The 24,323-nt window shown below is 58.5% G+C and overlaps 2 protein-coding genes across 2 annotated transcripts; both read right to left on the bottom strand.

The window, feature by feature from the left end:
* Positions 1–1,246: 1,246 nt before the first annotated feature.
* GIPC3 (GIPC PDZ domain containing family member 3) lies at positions 1,247–6,536 on the bottom strand. Its single transcript, XM_004614830.2, has 6 exons — positions 6,291–6,536; positions 5,101–5,286; positions 4,795–4,975; positions 1,964–2,076; positions 1,635–1,716; positions 1,247–1,528 (listed from the first exon to the last, which is right to left on the bottom strand). Exons 1-6 carry the CDS (start codon positions 6,534–6,536, stop codon positions 1,377–1,379), a joined length of 960 nt encoding a protein of 319 aa, XP_004614887.2. The 3' UTR covers positions 1,247–1,376.
* Positions 6,537–12,893: 6,357 nt separating this feature from the next.
* Positions 12,894–18,450, bottom strand: HMG20B (high mobility group 20B). Its single transcript, XM_055127133.1, has 10 exons — positions 18,379–18,450; positions 18,036–18,091; positions 17,592–17,700; positions 16,785–16,988; positions 16,390–16,510; positions 15,670–15,716; positions 15,318–15,390; positions 14,411–14,626; positions 13,672–13,804; positions 12,894–13,392 (listed from the first exon to the last, which is right to left on the bottom strand). Exons 2-10 carry the CDS (start codon positions 18,071–18,073, stop codon positions 13,380–13,382), a joined length of 954 nt encoding a protein of 317 aa, XP_054983108.1. The 5' UTR covers positions 18,074–18,091; positions 18,379–18,450; the 3' UTR covers positions 12,894–13,379.
* Between the last annotated feature and the right edge of the window lie 5,873 nt (positions 18,451–24,323).

The following is a 24,323-nucleotide window of genomic DNA, read 5'->3' as shown; positions in this document are numbered from 1 at the left end:
CTCAGAGCTGCCCTGGGTTCTTAGGCCGATCTTGATCTCAGAGCCAGGCTGGGATCTAGAACCAGGTGTGGTCTCCGAGCAGGGCTGAATTTTAGAGTTGGGCTTGGTCTCAGCACCGGGCTGGGTTCTAAAACTGGGTTTGGTCTCAGCACCAGGCTGGGTTCTAGAACTTGGTCTGGACTCAGTGTCGAGCTGGGTTCTAGAACTGGGCTTGGTCTCAGCACTGGGATGGGTTCCAGAGCTGGGCTGGGTCTCAGCGCCAGGCTCGGTTCTAGAACTGGGCCTGCTCTCAGCTCCAGACTGGGTTCTAGAACTGGGTCTGGCCTCAGTGCTGGGCTGGGTTCTAGAACTGGATCTGGTCTCAGCACTGGCCTGGGTTCTAGAGCAGGGCTTGGTCTCGGCACCAGGCTTCATTCTAGAGCTGGACTTGGGCTCAGCTTCGGGCTGGGTTCTAGAATTTGGTCTGGTCTCAGTACTGGGCTGGGTTCGAGAGCAGGGCTTGGTCTCAGCACCAGGTGGGGTTCTAGAGCTGGGCTTGGTCTCAGCTCCAGACTGGGTTCTAGAACTGGGTCTGGCCTCAGTGCTGGGCTGGGTTCTAGAACTGGATCTGGTCTCAGCACTGGCCTGGGTTCTAGAGCAGGGCTTGGTCTCGGCACCAGGCTTCATTCTAGAGCTGGACTTGGGCTCAGCTTCGGGCTGGGTTCTAGAATTTGGTCTGGTCTCAGTACTGGGCTGGGTTCGAGAGCAGGGCTTGGTCTCAGCACCAGGTGGGGTTCTAGAGCTGGGCTTGGTCTCAACTCCGGGCTGGGTTCTAGAACTGGGTCTGGTCTCAGCGCCAGGCTGGGTTCTAGAGCTGGGCTTGGTCTCAACTCCGGGCTGGGTTCTAGAACTGGGTCTGGTCTCAGTGCCAGGCTGGGTTCTAGAGCAGGGCTTGGTCTCAGCACCAGTCTGGGCTCTAGAACCAGGTTTGGTCTCAGCAGTGGGCTGGGTTCCAGAACCAGGTTTAATCTCAGTGCTGGGCTGCATTCTAGAACTGGGCTTGGTCTCCGATCCGGACTGGGTTCTAAGACTGGACTTGGAGCCGGGTTTGAAGGACCGGTGCTCGGATCTGGGACGTGCAGTGGAGATAAACTCTGGGTCGGCACTGGCCTGGCCTCTAGAACAGGGCTTAGCCTCGGTGAGGTCCCGGGTTCTAGAGCAGGGCTGGCTCCGAGAGCTGGGTTGAGTCTTGGGACCCAAGGGGGCCGGGGAGGCAGACTGAACCTCAGGGCCCCGGGCTGGAGAGGGGGGCTGGCACAGGGCGCGGGGCTGAGGGCCGGGCGGGGGTGGGGAGGGCCGGGGTTCCGGGCTGGGGCTCCGCGAGGCGCCGGGGCACGCTAGCCACAGGCGTCCCGGGCCTCGCCGATGGCGGCCCACACCTCCACCACAAACTCGTCCGGGAAGGCGAACTCGCCCACGACGGCGTCTAGGCTGCGTGCAAAGTCCTGGACGCCCGCGGTCTTCTTGGACATCTCCACCATGGTGGACGCTGCGGGCCGAGGGGCAGCGAGTGCGTGCTAGGCTCCGGGGGCCCAGCCTCCACCCCGGGGGGGATGCCTCCCCCAGGGTCCACCCAGCTTACCCTGGCCCCTTACCCAGCTCCGGGTCCCGGATGCCCATGTAACTCTCTAGGAGATCATCCACCTTCCGAGACGCCTCCTCCTCGAACTCGCTGGGCTTAGGGGGGGAGTGTCAGGGGACAAAGCATCAGGGGTCTTGGGTGTATCCATCCCAGCTGTCCCACCAGGCACCCACCCCCGACACACACGCACACCCCTTAGGAAAAAGGGGGCTCAAATCTAGGCTTCTGGGGTACCCACTGTACAGCTGGGAAGACTTGAGGCTGGGGAAATGGGGCCTTGCCAAGGTCATTGGGAGACAGCCATCAGGACCCCCCACCCGGAGGCTCCCCCCACTCACTCACCACCTCCTCCACGGTCGCGGGACCCCCAGAACGTAGGCGCAGGGTAGCTCTGCCGCTGTTCACTTTCCCTTCCACGGAGCACTTGCCGCTTCGGCTCCTCTGACTGATCAGATCTGGGACACAGCAGGCCACGTGGTCTGGGCGGAACCACGTGCTTTCTTTTTTGGGTGGAGGGGTTCACACCCGGCAGTGTTCAGGGCTGACTCCTGGCTCTGTGTGCAGGAGTCACTCCTGGCAGGCTCGGGGGAACTCTAGGGGTGCTGGGGGGTCAGCACCCTCCCGCTGGCCCCTCCGTGGGGTCTTTATCTGGAGACCACACCCAGGTCAGGGTACACCCCCTAACCCCCCACGGCAGGAAAGGCACGTTCTCCAATTTCTAAACGCTACGTGGAACCTTTCTAGAACCTTCTTTTTTGTTATTTTGGGGCCACACTTTGTGCTCAGGGCTGACTCCTGGCTCTGTGCTCAGGGATCACTCCTGGCAGGCTCAAGGGACCCTACGGGGTGCCAGGCATCAAACCAGGGTTAGCCATGTGCCAGATAACTGCCCTGCCCGCTGTCCGATCACTCTGGGCTCAAGTCAAATCTTCTGTTTGTTTGTGTTGTTTTGGGGTCACACCCGATGGTGCTCAGGGGTTACTTCTGGCTCAGCACTCAGGAATCACCCTTGGTGGGGTTTGGGGGGGACTTTATGGGGTGCCGGGATTGAACCTGGCATTTAAAGCAAATGCCCTCCCTGCTGGACTATTGCTCCGGTCCCTCATCTAGAACCTTCTTGCCCTTCAAAGACCAACGTGGGTGCTCTACTCGGGACTCACCCGCACCCCCCTGTGGGGCTTCCTCTTGCCTTTTTTTCTTGCTGTTATTCCCCAGCACCTACCTCGGGATGGCTGTGTGACTGTGTCCTTTGGGGAATGAACTTCCTTTGCTCTCGACCATCCTTTTATTCTCTTTAGAGAATCCCACAGTCTCCTTCACTGAGACTCCTTCCTCGATTAAACTTTCCTACTTCACTTTAAAAACAAGCATGGCGGGGGTGGGGCTGGAGCGATAGCACAGCGGGGAGGGTGTTTGCCTTGCACGCAGCTGACCCGGGTTCGATTCCCAGCATCCCATAGGGTCCCCTGAGCAACACCAGGAGTCATTCCTGAGTGCAGAGCCAGGAGTGACCCCTGTGCATCATCGGGTGTGACCAAAAAAACAAAACAAAACAAAATACATGGGGATGCGGGCAGAGTGATATAGTCCAGTGGGGAGGGCGTTTGCCTGGCACACATCCAACCCACATTCGATCCCCGACATCCTATATGATCCTCACCTCTCACCCCAATCAATCACCACCAGGAGTAACCTGGTGTGACCCCCCTAAAAAAAGGCCATGGGGGGCTGGAGTGATAGGACAGTCGGGAAGGGTGCTAGTCTTGCCTGTGGCGACCCAGGTTCAATCTCTGGCACCATATAGGGTCCCCTGAGCCCCGCCAGGAATGATTCCTGAGCACAGAGCCAGGAGTCATCCCTGAGCATCGCAAGGTGTGCCCCCCAGCCCCCATCCAAAAGAATCACATAGTACAGAGAACTCCAAGGAGCGCCAGCCCTGCCACTGAGCGGGCACCCAAGCACCACCGAGTGTGGCCCCAAAACCAAAAGAAGGGAAAAAAAAAACATTTAATGGGACTGGAGAGAAAGTGCATCGGGGAAGACCTTTGCCTTGCACGAAGCCAACTCAGTTTCAATCTCCGGCACCCCACCAGGTCCCTCGGGCACTTCCAGGAGTGATTCCTGAGTGCAGAACCGTGAGCATTGCTAGGTGTGCCCCCAGACCCCACCCCCTCGCCAAAGCAAACATTTACAGAGGGAAGAGGGGAAGGGAAGAATCAACCAAATGAAAAAGAACAGCGAGGGGCCCGAGTCCAGCGGGTGAGGCGCTTGCCTGGTGTGTGACAGACGCAGGTTCAAATCCCCAAGACCACGTATGGTCCCCCAAGCCTCATCAGGGGTCACTCCTGAGCTCAGAGCCAGCAAGAGTCCCTGGGCACCCAATGCTGGGTGTGGCCCCCCAAAAAGGGGGAGGGAGTGGCTGGAGCGATAGCCCCTTGCATGCACCGACCTGGGTTCGATTCCCAGCATCCCATATGCTCCCCTGAGCATTGCCAGGAGGAATTCCTGAGTGCAGAGCCAGGAGTAACCCCTGAGCATCGTTGGGTGTGACCCAAAAAGCAAAAAAAAAAAGGGGGGGGCAAAAGGACAGTTTACTGGGGCTAAGGTGCCCCAACCCCAGCACACCCCCAACTCATCCTACACACCCCCACTCACCGCCCAGCTTACCACACCCAGCTCACCCCAGCACATCACCAGGCGCAATTACCCTTCCCCCCACTAGAGCACCTCGGCCCCCTTCGCCCCCCACTCCTGTACAGAGCCCAGTACGGCCCCAAAACCCAAACTCAGACTCAAGCAAACCAAACAGCCCCACAGAGGAACTCACCCATCTCAGAGCTCAAGGGGGGGGTCCCTGCCACCTCCTCCCCACCCCGCCCACGTCCAGACTCACCCGTTCCCAGTACCATGCCAAGGGCCCCGGGCCCGTTCTCGAAAAGCACTTAGAGGGCCGGAGCGATGGATGGTACAGCGGGCAGGGTGTTTGCCTAGGCTGACCCGAGTTTGATCCCCGGTATCCCACAGGGTCCCCTGAGCTCTCAGGAGTGATCCCTGAACGCAGAGTCAGGTGTGAGCCCTGCGTATCGTCCGGTGTGGCAAAAAAAAAAAAAAAAAGAAAGAAAGAAAAAGAGCATCTAGAACCTTCCACCCCACCCTCACTCTCCAGCCCTCACCGAAGGCCCTTTTGGGCTGCACCAGGCGCAACGTGAAGGGCTCCGACTTGGGCAGTTCCCGCAGCATCTTGGCCACCTCGTAGTGGCGGCAACCCACGATCGAGTGGTCGTTGATGGCCTCGATGGTGTCCCCTACGCAAACGGCCTCGATGCGATTAATGATGCTGCCCTCCTTGATCCTCTGCGGGGGGAAGGAAGCGGGGGCGGGGTCACTGCCCGGGTAGGCCCGCCCACAGCCAAACACGCCACGCCCCTGGATGCCACGCCCCTGTTTACCACGCCCCTCCAAGCCCCTGCTGCCTGCACCTTGATGAAGGCGTAGCCTGCCCCGTTGTCCGTGATGGTCAGGCCCAGCGCGTCCTCCGTCTTGGTCACCTCCACCTCCTTGGTCTCGCCGCGCACGTGCGCGAAGATGAAATCCTCCAAACCTATCTGGCCGCCCAGAAGCTTCTGCATGTCCACCTTGTGGCTATTCAAGGTACAGAACAAAATCTGCTCCCCCCGGGAAGGGAGAGGGGTGCAGTGAGCCCCGGGCCAGAGACGGGGACCCCGGGGGCGGGCAGACGGCGGAGCGGGGGGCGCCCATAATGCGGAGCAGGGGGGACAAGGAGGCAGTGCGCCAAAGGAGACCCTCCCCCACCCCACCTGGGTCAAATGAGTCCTTCCCGTCTCTCTTTCCCCTCCCACACCCCGTCATTCTCAGGAGTAAGGCCCCGTGCTCAGGGGTCACTCCGTTCGGGGTTCAGGGAATCCTACAGGGTCTCGGGACCCAACCTAGGTTGACTTCCCGTGAGCCAAGTGCCCTCAAGTCCAGCGGGCCGGCCTATCTCTTGGGACCCCCACGGACCGCCTTAGTTGTTTGGGGGGGGTGGCATATGCAGCGCGCTCAGGGCTGACTCCTGGCTCTGAGCTCAGGAATTACTTCTGGCGGGATTCAGGTGGCCCTCTGCGGCACCGGGGATCATACCGGGGTCAGTGACCACTTTGACCCCGGCGGTCACCGCTACCGGGCTCTGCCCAGCGGGCGTTGGGCCCTCCGGCGCCCCCTGGAGGCCGCGAGGCGCATGGCCCTTCAGCCGGCCCTGACCCCTCTGACTTCTCACCTCCAGGGGGGTCGCCTGCAGCGCCAGCCCCCGCGCGCGCGCGCCCGGGAAGCACCGGGCGGGGGGCGCTTCCCCAGGACGGGGTCCATCCCGAGCGGAGTAAGCGGACTGAGTTCCAGGGCGAGCAAGTAGGGAGTCCCCGGAGCCCTGAACTAGCTCATCTTTCGCGCGCCGCTGGCACCCGGGGTGATGAGCACCCCGGGGTCTGCGAGGCGCCGTCCCTGGGATTCGGAAGGACCGGGGTCCCTTCCTTGCCCGGGAACGGGGATCCCGTCTAAGTGGCGGTCCGGGCTCCACCTCCCCCCCCCACACACCTCCGTCCCCCGCTTGGTCCCGGGTGGGTCCTGGGCGTGGGCCCGGGCGCTGCGCTGGGTGGGGCTGGGGGACGCTCACCTCGGTGGGCGCGATCCCGAAGGCCTCGGCGATCTTGGCGTAGAGCTCGCGGACGTTGGTGAAACCCTCGATCTTGCCCGTGGGGCTGCCGTGCGCCAGCTGCGCGCGGAAGACGAGGCGCGGGCGCACGCGGGGCGCGGCGGGGCCGGGGGGCGCGGCGGGGGGCTCGGCGGGCTCGGCGGGGGGCACCGACGGGCGCGGGGCTTCGGCCCCCTGGGCCTCGCGGGCCGCCGCTGCGCTCGCCATGGCCAGAGGGGGGTGGGGTGGGGGGAAGTTCGGCCACCGGGTCCCCGTCGCCGCGGCTGCCGCCGGATCCGCCGCTTCCTGGAGCCTCCCCTCCCCCGGCCCAGGGCGCCTGGACAGCCGGGTAAGGGGATCCGGGAACCCGAGCCTCCCGGGAAGGCGACACCGCGAGGTGCAGGCGGGAAGGGGGAGAGGGCGGGTGGGGGCCGGGCCCCAGGTGGCCGGGGCCTGCCAGGGCCAGCTGCGCGCTCCCTGGGGGCGCCTGGTGGTCCGCTGGGGCTGAGGTGCAGCCCCAAAACAAGGGCTACAGTGAAGAGGGGACTTCGAGGGAGCGAGTGCAAGGATGGGGTGCCCCTTTGCCCTCAGCCCTGCAGAGGCACCCACCAGCCCCTGGCAGGATCTTCTGCTCTGCCCGCTCCTGTCTCCCTCCAACCCCAAAGGCCTCCAAGCTGGTCCCTCAGCAGGCCCTGTCCTGCCCCAGGGACTTTGCACGGCATTCTGGCTTAGAGCACTTTCTTCCAGGGGACCCAGAAGGATAGTACAGCGGGGAGGGCACTTGCCTTGCATGTGGCTGACCTGGGTTCAATCCTCAGCATCCTGTAGGGTCCCCTGAGCCCTGGCAGAAGTGATCCCTGAGCACAGATCCAGAAGTGAGCCCTGAGCGTAGCAGGGTGTGCCCCCCCCCCAAAAAAAAAAAAAAAAACACTTTCTTCCAGAGCGCCATCCTTCCCTGGGCTCTTGGCTCAAAGTCCTCTCCACATCAGTGAAGCTCCCTCCTAGCTTTCTCTCCTCCCGCCAGCATTTAGCCCCTCCTGAACTGGGGACTGTTGCGACAGACTCAGCCAGGCCCGCCTTTCAGACAGACTAACCCAGGGCGTGGGGGCCACCCAGGGCCAGCGGAGTCTGGTTGACATAATGAAACCATGCAGTGCATTCGGGATGTCCTGGAGGTGTCTCCGTGCCCGTTTTATGGCCTAGGAACAGACTCCAAATGTGCTCAAGACTTTGAGGCGGTCCTGAGGCTGGAGCAATAGCACAGCAGGTAGGGCGTTTGCCTTGCATGCGGCCGACTCGGGTTCGATTCCCAGCATCCCATATGGTCCCCTGAGCACCGCCAGGGGTAATTCCTGAGTGCAGAGCCAGGAGTAACCCCTGTGCATCGCCGGGTGTGACCCAAAAAGAAAAAAAAAAAAAGACTTTGAGGCGGTCCAGACCCCACTTCGCAAATGTTGGAGTTTCTGCGTCTGCACCCTCCTGCCAGCGGCCTGCAAAGGTCCCCATCCTCCACAGATGTCCTAGAACACAGAGCACCCGCCTCGGTCTGCAGGCCCAGTCCTTGGAGCACAAGCTCGGCCGAGCCCTGCGGGCAGAATTAAAGCTGAGTTCTCCCACTTTTCAGAGTGTACCACCGGGATTTTCATGGCTTGGGAAGAACTTCTGCCACACGGGTCTGGGTGAGAGCCCAGTGTGGGGGTTTGTGGTGGTGTGTGCCTTGCATATTGCCAACCCGGGCTCGATCCCCGGCATCCCATGAGCCCCACCAGGAGTGATCCCTGAGTGCAGAGCCAGGAATGAACCCTGAAAAAAGCCAGATGTAGCCCCCAAAACTAGCCCCATTTCCCCCCAAAAAAATAATAATTTCCAGGACCATCTCCTGTCCCACCCATCCCCTCCATTTGGAGCGCCTCACCCAGACAAGATTCTGGGTTCACTGCCCAACCCCCCACCACCCCAGCCCTGGTTCTCGGTGGGAGCAAGGCTAAGGCAGTCAGGAATGCACAGGAAGCAAGAGGTCAGAGCAGAGGCCGGCAGGAGGGCTGGGGAGAGGCTCAAAGATTAGAACACAGAAAGGTTTGCACACAGGAGGCGCAGGCTCAGTCCTCAGGACCTATGGTCGCCCCCCACCCCCAGCACTGCCAGGAGAGACCCCTGGGCACTGCTGGGTCTGGCCTCCAAATGATTGTTTTTGTTTGTTTGGACGTCACGACACCCGGCGGTGCTCAGGGCTCACTCCTGGCTCTGCACTCCAGGATCACTCCTGGTGGGCTCGGGAGACCCTCATGGGGTGCTGGGATTGAACTCGGGGTCGGCTACATGCAAGGCAAGTGACCTCCGTAACTGTACTAACGCTCTGATGCCCCCAAAATAATTTAGTAAAAAACAGTCCTATAGGAACATAGTGCCAGGTTTCCGCCAGTTTGACCTGGGGTTCAACGCCCACGGAAGGGAACGGACCAGAGAGGAGGGGCAGTGCCAGAGGCGAAGGGCGGTGCCAGAGAAGAGGGGGCGGTGCCAGAGAGAAGAGGGCGGTGCTAGAGGCGAGTGGCGGTGCCAGAGAGGAGGGGGCGGTGCCAGAGGTGAGGGGCGGTGCCAGAGGGAAGGGGCGGTGCCAGAGGCGAGGGGCGGTGCCAGAGAGGAGGGGCGACGCCAGGGAAATCAGGGAGGGGGCAGTGAATCCCGAGCATCCTGAGCATCCCAAGAATCCCAAGAATCCTAAGAATCCCAAGATGACAGGTCAGCAGAATGGGGGCTGCTCTCCTCCGGAGCAGGCCAGGGAGGAAGGGACGGAGGGGAGGGAGGGGCCTCAACCTGGGACTCAGAGGGTCCCGCTGGTAGGTGATGGGTTAAGTCCTGGGGCGGGAGTCGGATTTGGTGGCTGGTGATCAATCCGGTGCAGACCCGGTTGGTATAGGTGTCTATACCGCTGGCATCAGGGATTGGGTTCGGATCTTCCTTGAGAAACTTCCGGGGAGTTTCCTTCTGACAGCTCCTCGCCCTGCTTTCCACGGCCATTGGGTCAGGGTCAGTCTCCCCAGGAGCGGTGTGTGTGTGTGTCTGAAATGCTTTTGCTGTGGGGAGCAGGTGTCAGATTCAGAACCGATAACCCAGGGTGAAACACCCGTTTCTCGCCTGTATAGCAATTATCTTTAAAAAATATATATTTAAATTAATTTTGGGGGGTAATCTTTCTTGTCATGCTCTACCCAACGGTGTCCCCCCATTTGAACAAATCCAGAACCTGAGAAATAACCGGATCAGAAATGTGTTTGTCAATTTCTTGTTTATGACGACTTCAGTGAAGGGGAGGGGAGGGGAATTGAGTGACATCATATTAAAACGTTGTCAGTTTCTGAGAATTTAAATTGGGTTATTTTTAACTTAACGATTTAACTTGGCCATGACTCTGGAGCCCAGAGCCAGCCTGCTTCCCCACTCTAGTGAGTTGATCTCAACTTTCTATATTTTAATCGGGATGTCTGGATTTAAGGGAAACGGTGTGTCTTGTTTGTATCTTCACTTGACTCAAGTGGAGAAGCTTCAATTGATGCTATTTCAACTGCAGCAAATGCATTCTTCACGCCTAAGATGAACACCGATAACTTGGTTTATGTTTGAATTTGAAATGGGTTCAAAACGTTGCCATGCGCCTGGGCAACGGCTCAACCGGCTGCGGCGCGGGCCAGGCTGGCAAAAGACCCCAAGTTCAAACGCGGGCTCCCTTTATTCCTTCCTCCCCGCGTCAGTACTTCTGGGTGTGACATCAGTAGCACCAACCCAGGTGGCCCCCAACACTGAAGCTGAACACTGAAATGCACCCCGAACCTTTAGACCTAGGCGAGTTTTCCGGAGAGGGGGACCCTTCCTGGCACCCTTCCCCGTCCCCAGGAACGGATCGAAGTGAAATATGCTTACAGAAAGGCCCGGGTTACAGAATCCTTATGTGTTTCAAGCATTTCGTGTTCCAACATCACCAGTGTGACTGTCCCTCCACCAATAGCCCCCGTCTCCCTCCCAATCCCAATCTACCCCCTTTGGCACATAACAAATTTATTTTATATTGTTTATTCCAAAAAAATTTTGAGAACGGCAAAAAGATGGATCAGAAAATAAACAAGTGAGGACCAGTTAGTGCATATCTGATTCTTTTTTAAAAATGTATTTATTCATTTAAATATTTTTTTCTTTTTGGGTCACACCTGGCGATGCACAGGGGCTACTCCTGGTTTTGCACTCAGGAATTACTCCTGGTGGTGCTCAGGGGACCATATGGGATGCTGGGAATCGAACCCCGGTTGGTCATGTGCAAGGCAAACACCCTACCCACTGTGCTATTGCTCCAGTCCCAACATTTTTTATTTTATTTTTATAAAGTAGTTGACACTATTTGACAATTACTTTATATTTGACAATTACACTTAAAATTTGAACACCAATGCCACCACCATTAGACCTTCCCACCACCATAGTTTGGATGTTTCCATTCCAAGCCCCAACCCCTGCCCCAAAGCAGAACCGAAGTAATTTATTTTCTATTGTTTGTTATGAATAAAGTACTGAAAATGCTCCAAAAAACTTTCCTTAGGGGAAAATGATGTAGGCTCTCGACTCCCAGGTAACCAAGGGTCATCACGGTTAGCTGAAAACTGTAATTTTCTTTGCTCCCAGCAAAGAAATCGACCTTGGAAGTTAGTCTGTGGTCGGCCCCTGCAGCCCGACTCTGAATGTCTGTTCCTGCCTCCCTTAGCTTCTTCCTAGGTGGGGCGGGGACGGGGGGGCAGCTGGCTGGTCCTGGAGACCTCCAGGGCCCCGGCATTGGCCTGTCCCCGCCTCGTCCCCTTGCCTTCTCCCCAGTGTCTACTTCTGGTCCAAACACAAACTTCCTCTAAGGACACCAGCGGGCTGGAACTGGGCCCGCCCTGCCTACGGTGATGTCATCTCGACTAATTATATCTTCAAGGACCCTAACTCCAAATAAGGTCACGTTGTTCTGAGCTTCTGGAGAGGGCTGGGACATGTCTTTTGAGGGGACATAATTCAACCTGGCCAAGAGACAGGCATTTGTCAACGCTTTCTGGATGCCTCTGATAAACAGATGCCTCCACGAGGATGTCCCACATCAGCCAAGCATAGGACAGGGGCGGGGGGGCTGGTCATCATCTGCATTCTTGCAGACGTGCCCCCGATTAAAGCGCCAAGGCTTTAACAGACGTGGCGACATGGGTGCTGGGGAGATAGCACAGTAGACCCGGATACAAGAGCCAGGGCTAAGCCCTGAGCACCATCAAGTGTGGCCCAAGATCCCTCCCACAAAAACAAACAAGAAACCCTGCCCACGCCAGGGATGGTTCAGTGGGCTTTGCATGCAGGAGGCCCAAGACACGGCATGCAGAGCACGGAGAGCGCCTCCCCAGTGGACCAAGCCTGGACTGGTCACATAACAAATGAAGGGCGTAAACAAACGGGGCTGGGTGTGCAGCCGGAGGGGTAGAGTCCTGCCTTGCCTCTGTGAGGCCCTGGGTTTCAATCTTGGCCGGCCAAGAAATCGAAAACAACAAAGAAAACTAAAACCCCTGAATGTTTCAGGGCCTGAGACGGCTCCACAAACAGGCTGAAGCATTTGCTTTGCAAAGATCCAGAGCTGGTTTTGGTGTGTGTGTGGGCTCACCCAAAAGTGCTCACCTCCTGAACTCTTGTTCTAGCCCCAAGAGGCCTAGGGTTTGTTTTTTGTTTTTGGCCACCCCGGCACTGCTCAGGGTCTAGTCCTGGCTCTGAACTCAGGAGTCCCTCCTGGCAGTGCTGTGGACGGGGTGGGGGGGGGGGGGTGTGGGAGGACCATAAGGGGAGCGGGGATTGAACCCAGGTCTCCTGTGCTCAAGGCAAGGGCTCTCCCTGCAATACCGTTTCCAGCCACAAGAGGCCCGGGTCTGCAAAGGCTCCCGCAGACCGCTGGGTATGACCCCCCCAAACCCAATATACTAAAACCTGTACACACAGGTTTGCAGAGGCCAAAAGGCAGGAGGGAGGGAGCACTGCAGCCCGTCATCAGGGATCAGGGGCCAGGGTGATGTGGAAAGGGGAAGGGTTGGGATGAGGTTTCACCCTCTGGAGATTTTTGGAGGGTCACACTTTTCAGTGCTCAGGGCTGATTCCCGGCTCTGCGCTCAAGGATCACTCCTGGCAGGGCTCCGGGTACCTTATGGAATGCAGAGGATCGAACCTGGGTCGCTTGTATCAAGCCCAGCACCATCCCCGCTGTACTGTCTCTCTGGTCCCCCTGTGGGAGGTTTGGTCCTCAGGGCACCCCTCCCCACTGGCAGTAGGTACACAGCCCCAGGTGGAGGGGGTTGGACGCTCTGAAGCTGCTGTGGATGTGGCTCTGATCCAGCAACCGTGGACCCCTGGAGCCCCAGGTCCCCCTGAGGCAAGGATGGCCACATCCAGAACAGACCCCTCCCCCAGGCAGGAAGTGGGTGGGTGAGGCCGGGGAAGGCCGGTCTGTGATCTCTGAGGAGGACAATGAGTGGGAGCATCTTCCGGCCCATGCCCCCTCTTAAATAAACATCCCCTCCGAATAACAAGTTTGAAACTGAAAACTGTAAAATTTATTTTAAAAGTCCAGATTGTGCAGTGGAAAAGGGGGTCTTCTCGACCAGGGTCTCACAGCTGAGAGCCGAGGAGGGACCCCACTGCGGAGGTGTCCCTGCAGCTGGCCTTACCTGGGGCACACAAGCGCCAGAGGGGAGGCCAATGCGCCCGGATACCCGCACTGTCCACACACCAGGCGTGGGCACGGCTGCGGGTGCGTGTGGGTGCAGGGGTGGGAGGGACACGCGTGCAGTGTCGCGTCCCCACGGCCTGTAGTGTGGGGTCCGGACCTCCAGGGCCTTCTGGAGGTCACGCGCCACGGGTTAGGTTTCTGGTTCAGTGGCTGCGGACAATCGAAGCTGATGGATGCTGTAGAAGCTTTAGGGGCGCTGGACCCCCGAGGAGACCCCAGCCCCTCATCCACGGGTGGGGGTCCGCGAGCAGAGCCGACCTCCTGCGGGTGCAGGGGCGCCGACACTTTCAGAGGTGCTCACTGTGGCAGGAGAGGTGTGACTTAGGGAGGGGGCACCCTGCCCCCTCCGTTCCCGCGGACACTTCCAGGCTTGGGGATCAGGGGCGGAGCCAGAGAAAGCGGAACTGGGTCAAGTCCGCCGCCCATGCCAGGACCCCAGTAGTAATGGGGAGTGGTAGGGTAGGGGGCTTTAATAAAGGGTCCACCCAGCCGCTATGGGTACACTGGAACGTGGTCTGGTCACAGCACCCCGTGCCGGGTGGGGGTGAACCGGCCATGTTCCACCAAACTGGAACCCACCTGGCGACCTGGGCCAGGATCTCCTTGATGCGGACGATGAGCTTCTCGTGCTGCCCAGGGTCACGCTCGATGGCGCCATGGAGCCGGGCCATGTAGAAGTCCAAGGTACTGAGGGTGGGGGTCTCGCCCGTGCCTGCGGGGGAGGGGCGGATGGGAGGGGCGCTCAGAGGGTCCTGCTGGGCAGGGGGGCCCTGGAAGGCTCTGGAGGGGCAGGGGTCTGGGGAGGGGGAGGGAGCCCTGCAGAGGCTCGCTGTGGGCTGGGGCCAAGGCTGTCCAGTCTCGAGGAGAGGCGCAGGCGCGGGCGCGGGCACGGGGCGTCAGCGGGGAGAAGGCAGCAGAGCTGAACACGGGACGGGGCTGGAGACTACCCCTGGGAGCCGGCTTCCCCCGCCGCAGGGCACAGCGTGGTGAGGCAGTCAGGGGAACGTTTGGAACACCGGGAGTTGGCAAAACTTTTGTGGGCTCACCGGGGGAGGCAGAGTTGGTGGGAGAGCGGGGGCAGTTAAGGACGGGGCACCGGTTGCGGCAGGAGCAGGGAATGGGCACTGGGTTGCTACGGGCGGGGCCAATCGGTTTCCAGGGGCGGGGCCGGCAGAGCTAAAGGCCGAGCTCCGCGTCCCCGGGACGGGACTAGAGGGCCTGGGGGCGGGGTTAGAAGGCAGGGGGCGTGGCCGAAGGGTGAGCCCGGCGGCCAGGGCGGGCCCAGCGGGCTGGGGGCGGGGTCAGCGGGGCTCCGCACCCGGCACTGGCAGTGACGCGAAGCTGGCGGTGAGCGCCTGGCGCACGGCCTGGAGCTGCTGCTGCAGCGCCAGCGTCCGCCGCTCCTCCAGAGCCAGCTCCTGCTCCAGGCGCTCCCGCGCGCTGCTCATACTCTGCGTGTGCCGCTGCAGCACGGCGTTCTGCTCCTCGAAGGCCACGTTCATCTTCCGCAGACGCCGCAGCTCCGCCTCCCGCGCTGCAGCGGGAGAGCCGGGTCAGTGCCTGGCGCCTCCTCCCCTGCCCGCTGCCCGATGCCCTGTCCCAGCGGAGGGTGATGAGAAGGGAAGTGCTGGGGATTTTTTTTTAGGGGGGGGAACCACACCCAACGATGCTCAGGACTGACTCCTGGCTCTGCACTCAGGAATCACTCCTGGCGGTGCTCGGGGGACCCTATGGGATGCCGAGGACTGAACCCTTGGTCAGCCAAAGCCAAACGGCCTACAATCGCTCAGGCCCCAGGGGTTTTTTCAAATAATTTGAGGGCTGGAGCGATAGCACAGCGGTTGGGCTTTCGCCTTTTGCACAGCCGACCCGAGTTCGATTCCTCAGCCCCTCTCGGAGAGCCCGACAAGCTACCGAGAGTATCGAGCCCGCTCAGCAGAGCCTGGCAAGCTACCCGTGCGTATTGGATATGCCAAAAACAGTAACAATAAGTCTCTCAATGAGAGACGTTACTGGTGCCCGCTCGAACAAATCGATGAGCAATGGGATGACAGTGACAGTGATTATTGGTCTGAATTTTGGGCTACTCCGGACTGTCTCTTGAGGTCGCTCCTGGTGCCATCTAGACTCTCTCCCTGCCTCAAATATTGGCGGTAAATTCCCCTTGTTCCCCAGGCACTCCTCCTTCCCCTCCACCTTACCTGAAAAGTTGGGGGAGCACTCACCTTTATTTTGGTCCAAGAACTCTTCAGTGAAGATGGGGACATCGAAGGTGGAGAAGCCGTCACAGTCTCCACCCTGAGGGCACATGAGGGGCAGTGGCAGAGCCCCAGAGAAGGCGGGAAGGTGCTTGCCTTGTACCAGGCTGACAGGAGTCCCATCCCTGCCACCCTGATGAGACCTGAGCACAGATGTCAGGACTAAGCCCTGAATGCTACCGGGTGTGGCCAAAAGAAAAAACAAAGGCTATTTTATTCGTGGGGTGCATTCAAAATACCCTCTAGGACATCTCAGGGCTTGGAGGGTCTCAACAGGCCGCGGGCGGGGCAGGCTTACCCTCCTGCAGGGGGCGCTCACCTTGTGTCCATTCAAGAAGGTGTTCATGAGCCCGGAGCCCGAATCCTCTGGTGGGGGACCGGAGAAGCACAGGGTCAGTCTCTGGTGACCCTCACCCCAGCATTCTGGGCAGGGTCCCAAACGGGAACATTTCTCCATTTCAGCATCCCCTGCCCTGCTCGCTCTATGTTCCCCGTCCCACTGGCCTATGGAGGGGCTGGAAAGGGTGAGATTCTAGGAGCAGACACAAATGTCTGGGGCCTTCCCGCCTGCCTTCCCACTGTGCTCTGGTTGGAGGGGTGACACTCATGGTGCCAGGGCAGCAAGGCTGGGCTTTTGCACACAAAGCCCGGGACTCCTCTTGCCGTCTCTTCCTCCCACCTTTCACTTTATTTTTTCTTTTTGGGTCACACCCGGCTATGCACAGGGGTTATTCCTAGCTCTACACTCAGGAATTACTCCTGGTGGTGCTCAGAGGACCGTACAGGATGCTGGGAATCGAACCTGGGTCGACTGCGTGCAAGGCAAACGCCCTACCAGCTGTGCTATTGCTCCAGCCCCTCTCTTTTTGTTTTGTTTTTGAGCCACACCCAAATGTGCTCAGGGCTGACTCCTGGCTCTGAGCTCAGGATCACTCCCGTTGGTGCTGGAGCAACCCGTTGGGGTGCTGAAGATCAAACCCAGCTCTGCCATATGCAAACGCATCCTCCCTGCTGGAACAAGGCTCCGCCCCCTTCCCACCTTTCTTGACTTTCTTCTCCTGGATCTTCTCCGCGCACATCTTGTAGGCTTCCGACTGCTGATATGCTCGCAGCTCCTTGATATACTGCTGCTTCTCCCGCTCCGCCTCGTCCAGGTACCGCTGCGGGGGCGGCACCACGAGGCTAGACCCAATCTGGACAGGGGGCGGCCCCCAAACCCGGGAGAGGGGCCCTTCTGAGCTCCCTGCTGCCGCTCCGTCTCCAGCCTAGACGCCACTATACTCCCGTCCTACCTGCTGCAAACCCACTTCGAGGGGGGCAATCCTGTGACTTTCTGCGTTTTGGAAACGCCTGGGTGTCCCATAAACAAGCCCCACCCCTGCCATATCCTTGGTGCAAATTCCTGCTTCAAAGGCCCCCCTGCCCCCAGCCCACCTGCTTCTCTGCTGGTTGCAGCTTGCTCCACTCGGCGCCCAGCATCTTGGTGATCTCCGGGAAGGGCAGGTCCGGGTGGCGCGTGCGGATCTGCTCCCGCCGCTCGTTCAGGAAGCGCACGTAGCCCGTGACTGGAGCTTTGGGCCCATTCGGCAGAATCTTCTTCCGCTTCTTGCCCTTGGGCCAGCCTCGCTTCTTCACCGGCTACAAAACCCAGAGGACCCATTGGAAGGGGCCTCCAGGAGGGCATGAGCTGGGCCCAGAGGGGGTTATGGGCCGTGGCCTTGGAAGATATGGGTGGGACTGCGGGTGGGTACAGCCTTGGCACACCAGGGCAAAGAGGCGCTGTGGGTGTGGCCTTTTGAGGCGTGGGCGGGGCTTGTGACGTGCGCGGGGCCAGTCGGGAAAGTGGCAGGAAGATCTGGAGTCCGGGCTTGAATAGGGATCAGGGTTGTGTGTGTTTGGGGGCAGTGAGGGATGGAGGATCCCTTGCCAGGAGTGAGAATTTCAGAGAACCGGCACACTGGGATCAGGCCCAGGGAGTGCCTGAGGGATCCCGGAAAAAGTGCCTCGGGCAGCAGAGTGGGAAGCCTGGACAGTTGGCGGGGTTGGCACTGGGCCAGGGGTGGGTGGCATGTGGCACGGGGCGGGGTCTCCGATTCGGGAGGGAAAATCTGGACAACGGGCGCTTCCTGGTCACCCCCCATCCCCCGCCCGTGAATTCAAACATCGCGGGGGGCGGGGCCTTGGAGGGACGTGGAGGGGAGACCCTGGCGGTGGATGCGGGTGGGGGGGGCGTGTTCTCACCTCCTCCTCGTGGGAACTCTTCTCGCCGGCACGCGGGCCCTCGCCACGCTCTTGCTTGACTGCCACCACGAAGCCCCCATGCTGGCCCGGCACCTTGCCCCCCGCCGGCCTGAGGCCACAAGAACGCCAGGGTCACCCCCACCTCTTAATCCCTTTGTAAGCAAAGGATCTCAGCTCCGGAAGATCCCTTAGGGGGGACCAGAGGGTCAAAGGGGCAGGAGTCTCCGGGTCACCCCAACCCCGACGTCCGAGTCCGAGTGGGCACAGGAAGGGGGATAGGTCCTGCCTGGGAGAGGGGGTATCTGACTAGGGCTAGGGCAGAATCCCGGGAATAAAGACACCAAGAGGGGTGTCCAGAAGGGGCGGGCCAGGTAGGAGAGCAGATCTCTGGGGGTCCCGAGCTCCGCCGGGGCACGCGGGGGCTGGGAGGGGGGTCGCACTCACGCGGCGGCCGCGCCGGGCTGTTTGGGGCCGTGGGACATGGCCGCTCCCGGCCGCACCTGGAACTCAGACGCGTGCCTGGGTGAGGGGCGCCCCGAGCCGCCGCAGCCGCCGCCGGGACCCGGCCGGGAGCCCCAGAACGCCGCGCCGGGGAGGTGGGGAGGGCCGGATCCGGGGGCGGGGAGGCCCTCGAGGGCGGGCGCCCCGGGATCCTTTGTTGGGGGCTCGCCCGCCCGGAGGCCTGGGTCCACGCCCTCCTCCCAGCCTCGGAGAACCCCCGCCGCAGCCCCGGGACCCCCGCGGCCCCGCCCCCTCGCGATGCCCCGAGTTCCGCGACTGTTTTCACCTCCAAAGAAACTTTCCCGGACCCCCTCGGCGGCGGCGTCGCTCCAACCAACCGCCCGGGGCCCGCCCCTGCCGTCTGCCCCCGCCCCGCTCCGCCCCCGGCATGCTAATGAGGCCTTGAAGAGTGCTGCGATTGGACGCGGTCTCCGCTGGAGGCGTGATCATGCAGATAAAAATCGGCGCGCCGGCCGTCGATTGGTTGGTGCGGGTGCGGAGCCGCGTGGGAGGTGGGTCGGGAAGGCCTCGGGCGCTGCGTCAAGTTCGGCTGCGCCCGGCCGTTCTCGGGACCAATCAAGAGGCACATTGAGGCCTCTCTGGGCGGAGCTTCTTTAAGGGCCAGGAAGTAGGGAACTGAGACCTCCGGAGCTGCGGGCGGGAGTCCGCGCTTTGGTCAGCTCCGGGACCAGATGGGCCGGCTCTCGGGTCCCGCCCCTGCTGCTATGCAGACGGCGACTGGTTGCTAGCTAGGCACCGAGCTACAGTCCTGACCTGGCATCCGCCTCTTGGAACCTATTTTAAGCACCTAAGGAAAGTTCCCTATTTCTTGGACCGACGGTTCCTCGCCTCCCCCTCGGGTCTGACCTTATTCTCAGGTTCTGGACAGGGGAACTGCTCTCTGTCCCATGGACTCTCTCTGGGCTTCTGTGCAATGCAGACGTTGCACACGGTTTAGGGTTGCGGATGCTGGGGAGGGGGAGTGAAAGTCAGGGGCAGGGGTGGGCCAGGGCTGATGTCTGGAGCTGGGCGCCAAGCCATGCACAGAGGGTCATGGACAGCAAGCAGCATGAAGACCGAGGCCGACCCTGAGGACCCCGGGGCTTGTCCGCTTCCTTCCTATTTGTTGATCTAAATTCCCACCCAAGAAGCCTCAAACCTCCAATGAAAGCGAGCCTAGAGCAATGAATGAGGGCTGCCACTTATTCCCTCGTTCGCTGTGCCTCAGAGGGTTAATAAACGCAGAGGGGCTTACACAGAGAGATCTACGCACCCCATACTCCAGCTAATATTTGCCCAGATAACTGAAATCCTGGCAGCAGGCTGGAGATGTCGCTCTTAACTATGGCTCTGCACCACCCAGTCCCTGGGTTAGATTTCTCCCCCTGGGACCCAAGTGGTAGTACAGTGGGAAGGGCGTTTGCCTTGCACGCAACCGAACTGAGTTCCGTTCCCAGTACCCCATATGGTCGCCAAACACCACCAGGAGTAATCTGTAATTCCTGCTAGAGCCAGGAGGAACAGCTGAGGATTGCTGGGTGTGACCTTTACCCCCACACATGCGTGTGGCGCGCACGCATACACACAAAGAAAGAAAAGGAAGGAAGGAAAAGTCCCCACAGAGGGTCTTGTAGGAATATTGGCAATGGCATGTCTCAAGGCGGGGCCACCTCATGTCACCCTGACGCATGAACTCTCTTGGTCCACTCCACTCTGGAGAAACCCGCGCTCTCACACGGCGTTCTCTTTCCACAGTACAGGAGCGGCTCTCTTCTGCTCTCCTAATTAAAACTTGCTGCTCTACACACACACCAAAAAGTATTCATGATGAAGCTATGTGCGTCATCATAGCTTCCGAAGCAGAAATGGCAGATTGCTAGGAGTGGGGTCCAGGGCTGCTGTGGAATATTACTGGCCCGGAAAAGGAATAAACAGCTGGAGGGGCCGGAGGAAAGTGGATGCTTGTCTTACATGGGCACATCCCCGGCAGTGACCCCCCCGACCCAGCACAGAGCCAGAAGTCAGCCCTGAGCACCACTGGGTGTGGTCCAAAAATAAACTCACCCAAAACCCCCAAAGTAATAAACTGCTGATTCATGCTCACTTGAACAGGGAAGGGCCTGAAATCGGAAGCCCCGTGGCATGCTGGTCATTAGGAATGGACAGTGTGTGGGTCTGCGGGGAAGGTCCTATTGCAATCATATTGTTTTTTCTTTTTGGGTCACACCCGGCGATGCTCAGGGTTGCTCCTGGCTCTGCACTCAGGAATTACTCCTGGCGGTGCTCGGGGGACCCTATGGGATGCTGTGAATCGAACCCAGGTTGCCATGTGCAAGGCAAATGCCCTACCTGCTGTGCTATCGCTCCAGCCCCTGATAATAGGGTTTTGTAAGAAAAAGTGGTCCAGGGGCTAGAGCGGTAGCACAGTGGAAGGGTGTTGGCCTTGCATGCAACTGACCTGGGTTGTACTCCCAGCATCCCAAAGGGTTCTCTGAACACCGCCAGAAGTGATCGCTGAGTGCAGGAGTCAGCCCCGAGCATGGCAGCAAATGGCCCAAAATCAAACCCAAACAGGAAAAGTGGCTGCATCCCGAGTAGCCCAAAGACATGAAGCCCACATCTCTCTAATCTGTGAATCCTGAGCACTTTGGAACTGGAGAAATAGAGGCACCAAGTCAGGAAACAAAGTCCCAGGATTGGGACCGGAGCGATACTACAGGTGGGTGCTGGCTTGGCCTACGGGGAGCCGGCTTTGACTCCCCACCTCCCGTAAGGTCCCCGGAGCACTGCCAGGAGTGGTCCCTGAGAGCAGAGGCCAGGAATAACCCCTGGGAACCACCAGGTGTGCCCTCCCCACTCCAAAACAATAAAACAATAAAACCCCAAAAGTCCCTGGCTTTTTCCCTGTGATCAGCCCACAGGAACATTTCTGTTTCTCTTTATTTTTCTGGCTGTCAGGGCTTATTCCTTCTCTGCACTCAGGGGTCACTACTAGCAGCCTTGGGGGGGGGGCCCTGAGGGCTACCAAGGATTGAACCTGTATATGGCTGCATGCAAGGCCCTGCCCTCTGTTCTATCTCTCTGGGCCCAAGGAACAGTCTTTATTTTTTATTTTGGCTTGCTTTTTTACTTCTTTTTGGGTCACACCCGGGGATGCACAGGGCTTACTCCTGGCTCTGCACTCAGGAATTACTCCTGGCAGTGCTCAGGGGACCCTATGGGATGCTGGGAATCGAACCCGGGTTGGCCGCGTGCAAGGCAAACGCCCTCCCCACTGTGCTATTGCTCCAGTCCCTATTTTGGCTTTCTGGGTTACACCCAGCGATGCTCAGGGGTTCCTCCTGGCTCTGCACTCAGGAATCACTCCTGGCGGTGCTCAGGGAACCATATGGGATGATGGTGATTGAAGCCAGGTCAGCCTCGTGCAAGGCAAACGCCCTCCCCGATGTGCTATCCCTCTGGCCCACCCACAGGAACGTTTCTAGAAGCACACAACTCCAGGTCAGGCAGCTTGGGAGAAGCCCTACTATAAAGCCCAGTTGGGGGCCAGAGGGACAGTGTGGGGCTTCAGATACTTGCCCTGCATGCAGCCAAAGCTGGTTCTATGCTCCGGTGCTCCATAGCCCCCCCCCAAGCCTTGCCGAGTGTGACCCTGGAGCACAGAGCCAGGAGTAAGCCCTGAGCGGGGCCGGGTGTGGCCCCAAGAGCAACTTGGTAAAGGTATGTGGGTTCATTCTCCACCCTGGGGACGGGCCTGAGCTGCCTCCATGCTCTTGGCTTGCTCCCTCCCTCTCCCACCACATATTTCTCTAAGTCAGTTTCTCTCAAGAAAAATATTTGAGAGGGGACGGAATGATAGCACAGCAGGGAGGGCGTTTGCCTTGCACTCGGATGAGCTGAGTTCGATCCCTGGCATCCCATATGGTCCCCCAAGCACCGCCAGGAGTAATTCCTGAGTGCAGAGCCAGGACTTGACCCCTGAGCATTGCTGGGTGAGACCCAAAAAGCAATATATATATAATTGCTTTTTATTTATATATTTTTATTTATAAATTTATTTATTTATTTATTTATTTTGCTTTTTGGGTCACACCTGGCAATGCACAGGGGACACTCCTGGCTCTGCACTCAGGAATTACCCCTGGCAGTGATCAGGGGACCATATGGGATGCTGGGAATCGAACCCGGGTCGGCAGCATGCAAGGCAAACGCCCTACCCGCTGTGCTATCACTCCAGCCCTATATATATATATATATATATATATATATATATATTATTGACCTGGGCTCAATCCCTGGCTTCCCATATCATCCCCCAAGCATCACCAGGAGTAATTCCTGAGTGCAGAGCCAGGACTTAACCTCTGAGCATCACCGGTTATGACTCAAGAGGCAAAAAAAAAATTATATATACACATATACATAGATCTCCTGAGCAATAGCACAGCAGAGAGGGCACATGCTTTGCACACGACTGACCTGGGTTTGATCCCCAGCATCCCATAGGGTCCCCCAAACATCCCCAGGAGTGACCCCGAGAGCAGAGCCAGGAGTTGGCCATGAGCATGGCCGGGTGTGACTCAAAAATAAAACCAGGAAAAAATAGTTTTTAACCTCACTCTTGTTTGGGGGTGACACCCAGGGGTGCTCAGGGGTAACTCCTGGCTCTGCACTTAGAGGAGACTCCTAGCAGTGCTTGGGGGACCCTATGGGATGCCGACCATTGAACTAGGGTGGACAGGTGCAAGGCAAGCCTCCTTCTCGCTGTACCATTGCTCTGACTCCTTTTCTGGTTTATTTGGGGGGAGGGCACACTGGTGCTGCTGAAGGATTATCCCTGGCTCTACACTTATGATTTACTCCTGGCAGTGCTCAAGGAACCCTTGGAAATGTGGGATGGAGCCTGGGTTGGCCGTGTGTAAGGCATGCATGCACTCCCTGCTGTATTCTCCTTCTGGCCTGGCCCCTTACACTATTTTCCTTCTTTTTTTTTTTTTTGCTTTTGGGGTCACACCCAGTGATGCTCAGGGCTCTCTCCTGGCTCTGTGCTCAGGGATCACTCCTGATGGGCTCAGAAGACCATCTGGGGTACCAGGGATCAGAATCAGGTAGATGACAAGCAAAGCAAACACCCTACCTGCTGTACGATCACTCTGCCTCTCTCCTTTTTTTTTTTTTTAAGATTTTTTTTTTCTTTTTGGGTCATACCCAGCAACGCTCGAGTGTTACTCTTGGCTCTGTGCTCAGGAATTACTCCTGGTGGCGCTTGAGGGACCGTATGGGATGCCGGGGATTGAACCCGGGTTTGCGAAGCAAACGCCCTTCCTACTTCCCTTACTCAGCCCCGCCTCTCTTCTTCTTTGTTTTCTCTTCCTTTTTTAATCAAATCACTTTGAGATATAGTTACAAAGCTTTCATGTTTAAGTTTCTGTCGTACAATGACCAAACACCCACTTCTTTTTTTTATTTTATTTTATTTTATTTTTTTTTTTAATTTATTTATTTTTAATTAGAGAATCACCGTGAGGGTACAGTTACAGATTTATACACTTTTGTGCTTATACTTCCCTCATACAAAGTTTGGAACCCATCCCTTCACCAGTGCCCATTCTCCACCACCCGTAAACCCAGTGTCCCTCCCACCCTCCCCAATCCCATCTCCCCCCCACCCCACCCTGCCACTGTGGCAAGGCATTCCCTTCTGTTTTCTCTCTCTAATTAGCTGTTGTAACACCCACTTCTTTACCAGTGCACATTTTCCATCACCGAAACCCCCAGCACCCCCCCATCCTAACCTTTCCTCTGTCTGTGTAGCAGACAAGTTCCATGATACTTTCGCTCTACTCTGATTACATTCAGTATTTCGACACCAGTCCCACCATTATTACTTAGAATTTTCCCGCCACCACTCAAACCTGCTGAACAATGCTAGACAATTGATTCTGTGCTGCTTGTTATGAATAGCATAAGAGGTCACGCAGCTGCAAGAGCGGCTGTGTGTTCCTGGAATTCCAAAATTTTAGATAATTTGTGTCTGCTTCTTCTCCTTTTTTTTAGTGGCTTTTTTAGGTCATACCTGGAGATGCACAGGGGTTACTCCTGGCTCTGCACTCAGGAATTACCCCTGGCGGTGCTCAAGGGACCATATAGGATGCTGGGAATCGAACCCGGGCAGTGAGAGACCTGCAAGGCAAACGCCCTACCCACTGTACTATCGCTCCAGCCCTAGAT

This window comes from Sorex araneus, chromosome 2 (genome assembly GCF_027595985.1).
Source record: "Sorex araneus isolate mSorAra2 chromosome 2, mSorAra2.pri, whole genome shotgun sequence".
Lineage (NCBI taxonomy): Eukaryota > Metazoa > Chordata > Mammalia > Eulipotyphla > Soricidae > Sorex > Sorex araneus.
This window is presented reverse-complemented; position numbering and strand designations above follow the sequence as displayed.

What these genes read in the sequence shown, in the direction of transcription:
- GIPC3 (XM_004614830.2), bottom strand. Translation starts at nt 6,536, where the DNA reads ATGGCGAGCGCAGCGGCGGCCCGCGAGGCCCAGGGGGCCGAAGCCCCG. An exon ending in CAGGCTACGCCTTCATCAAG is followed by an intron (nt 4,976 to 5,100) that starts GTGCAGGCAGCA and finishes TTCCCCCCGCAG; the next exon opens with AGGATCAAGGAGGGCAGCAT. An exon ending in GCAGCCCAAAAGGGCCTTCG is followed by an intron (nt 2,077 to 4,794) that starts GTGAGGGCTGGA and finishes GCTGTGTCCCAG; the next exon opens with ATCTGATCAGTCAGAGGAGC.
- HMG20B (XM_055127133.1), bottom strand. Translation starts at nt 18,073, where the DNA reads ATGTCCCACGGCCCCAAACAGCCCGGCGCGGCCGCCGC. An exon ending in CAGCCCGGCGCGGCCGCCGC is followed by an intron (nt 17,701 to 18,035) that starts GTGAGTGCGACC and finishes TTGTGGCCTCAG; the next exon opens with GCCGGCGGGGGGCAAGGTGC. An exon ending in CCTTCTTGAATGGACACAAG is followed by an intron (nt 15,391 to 15,669) that starts GTGAGCGCCCCC and finishes ATGTGCCCTCAG; the next exon opens with GGTGGAGACTGTGACGGCTT.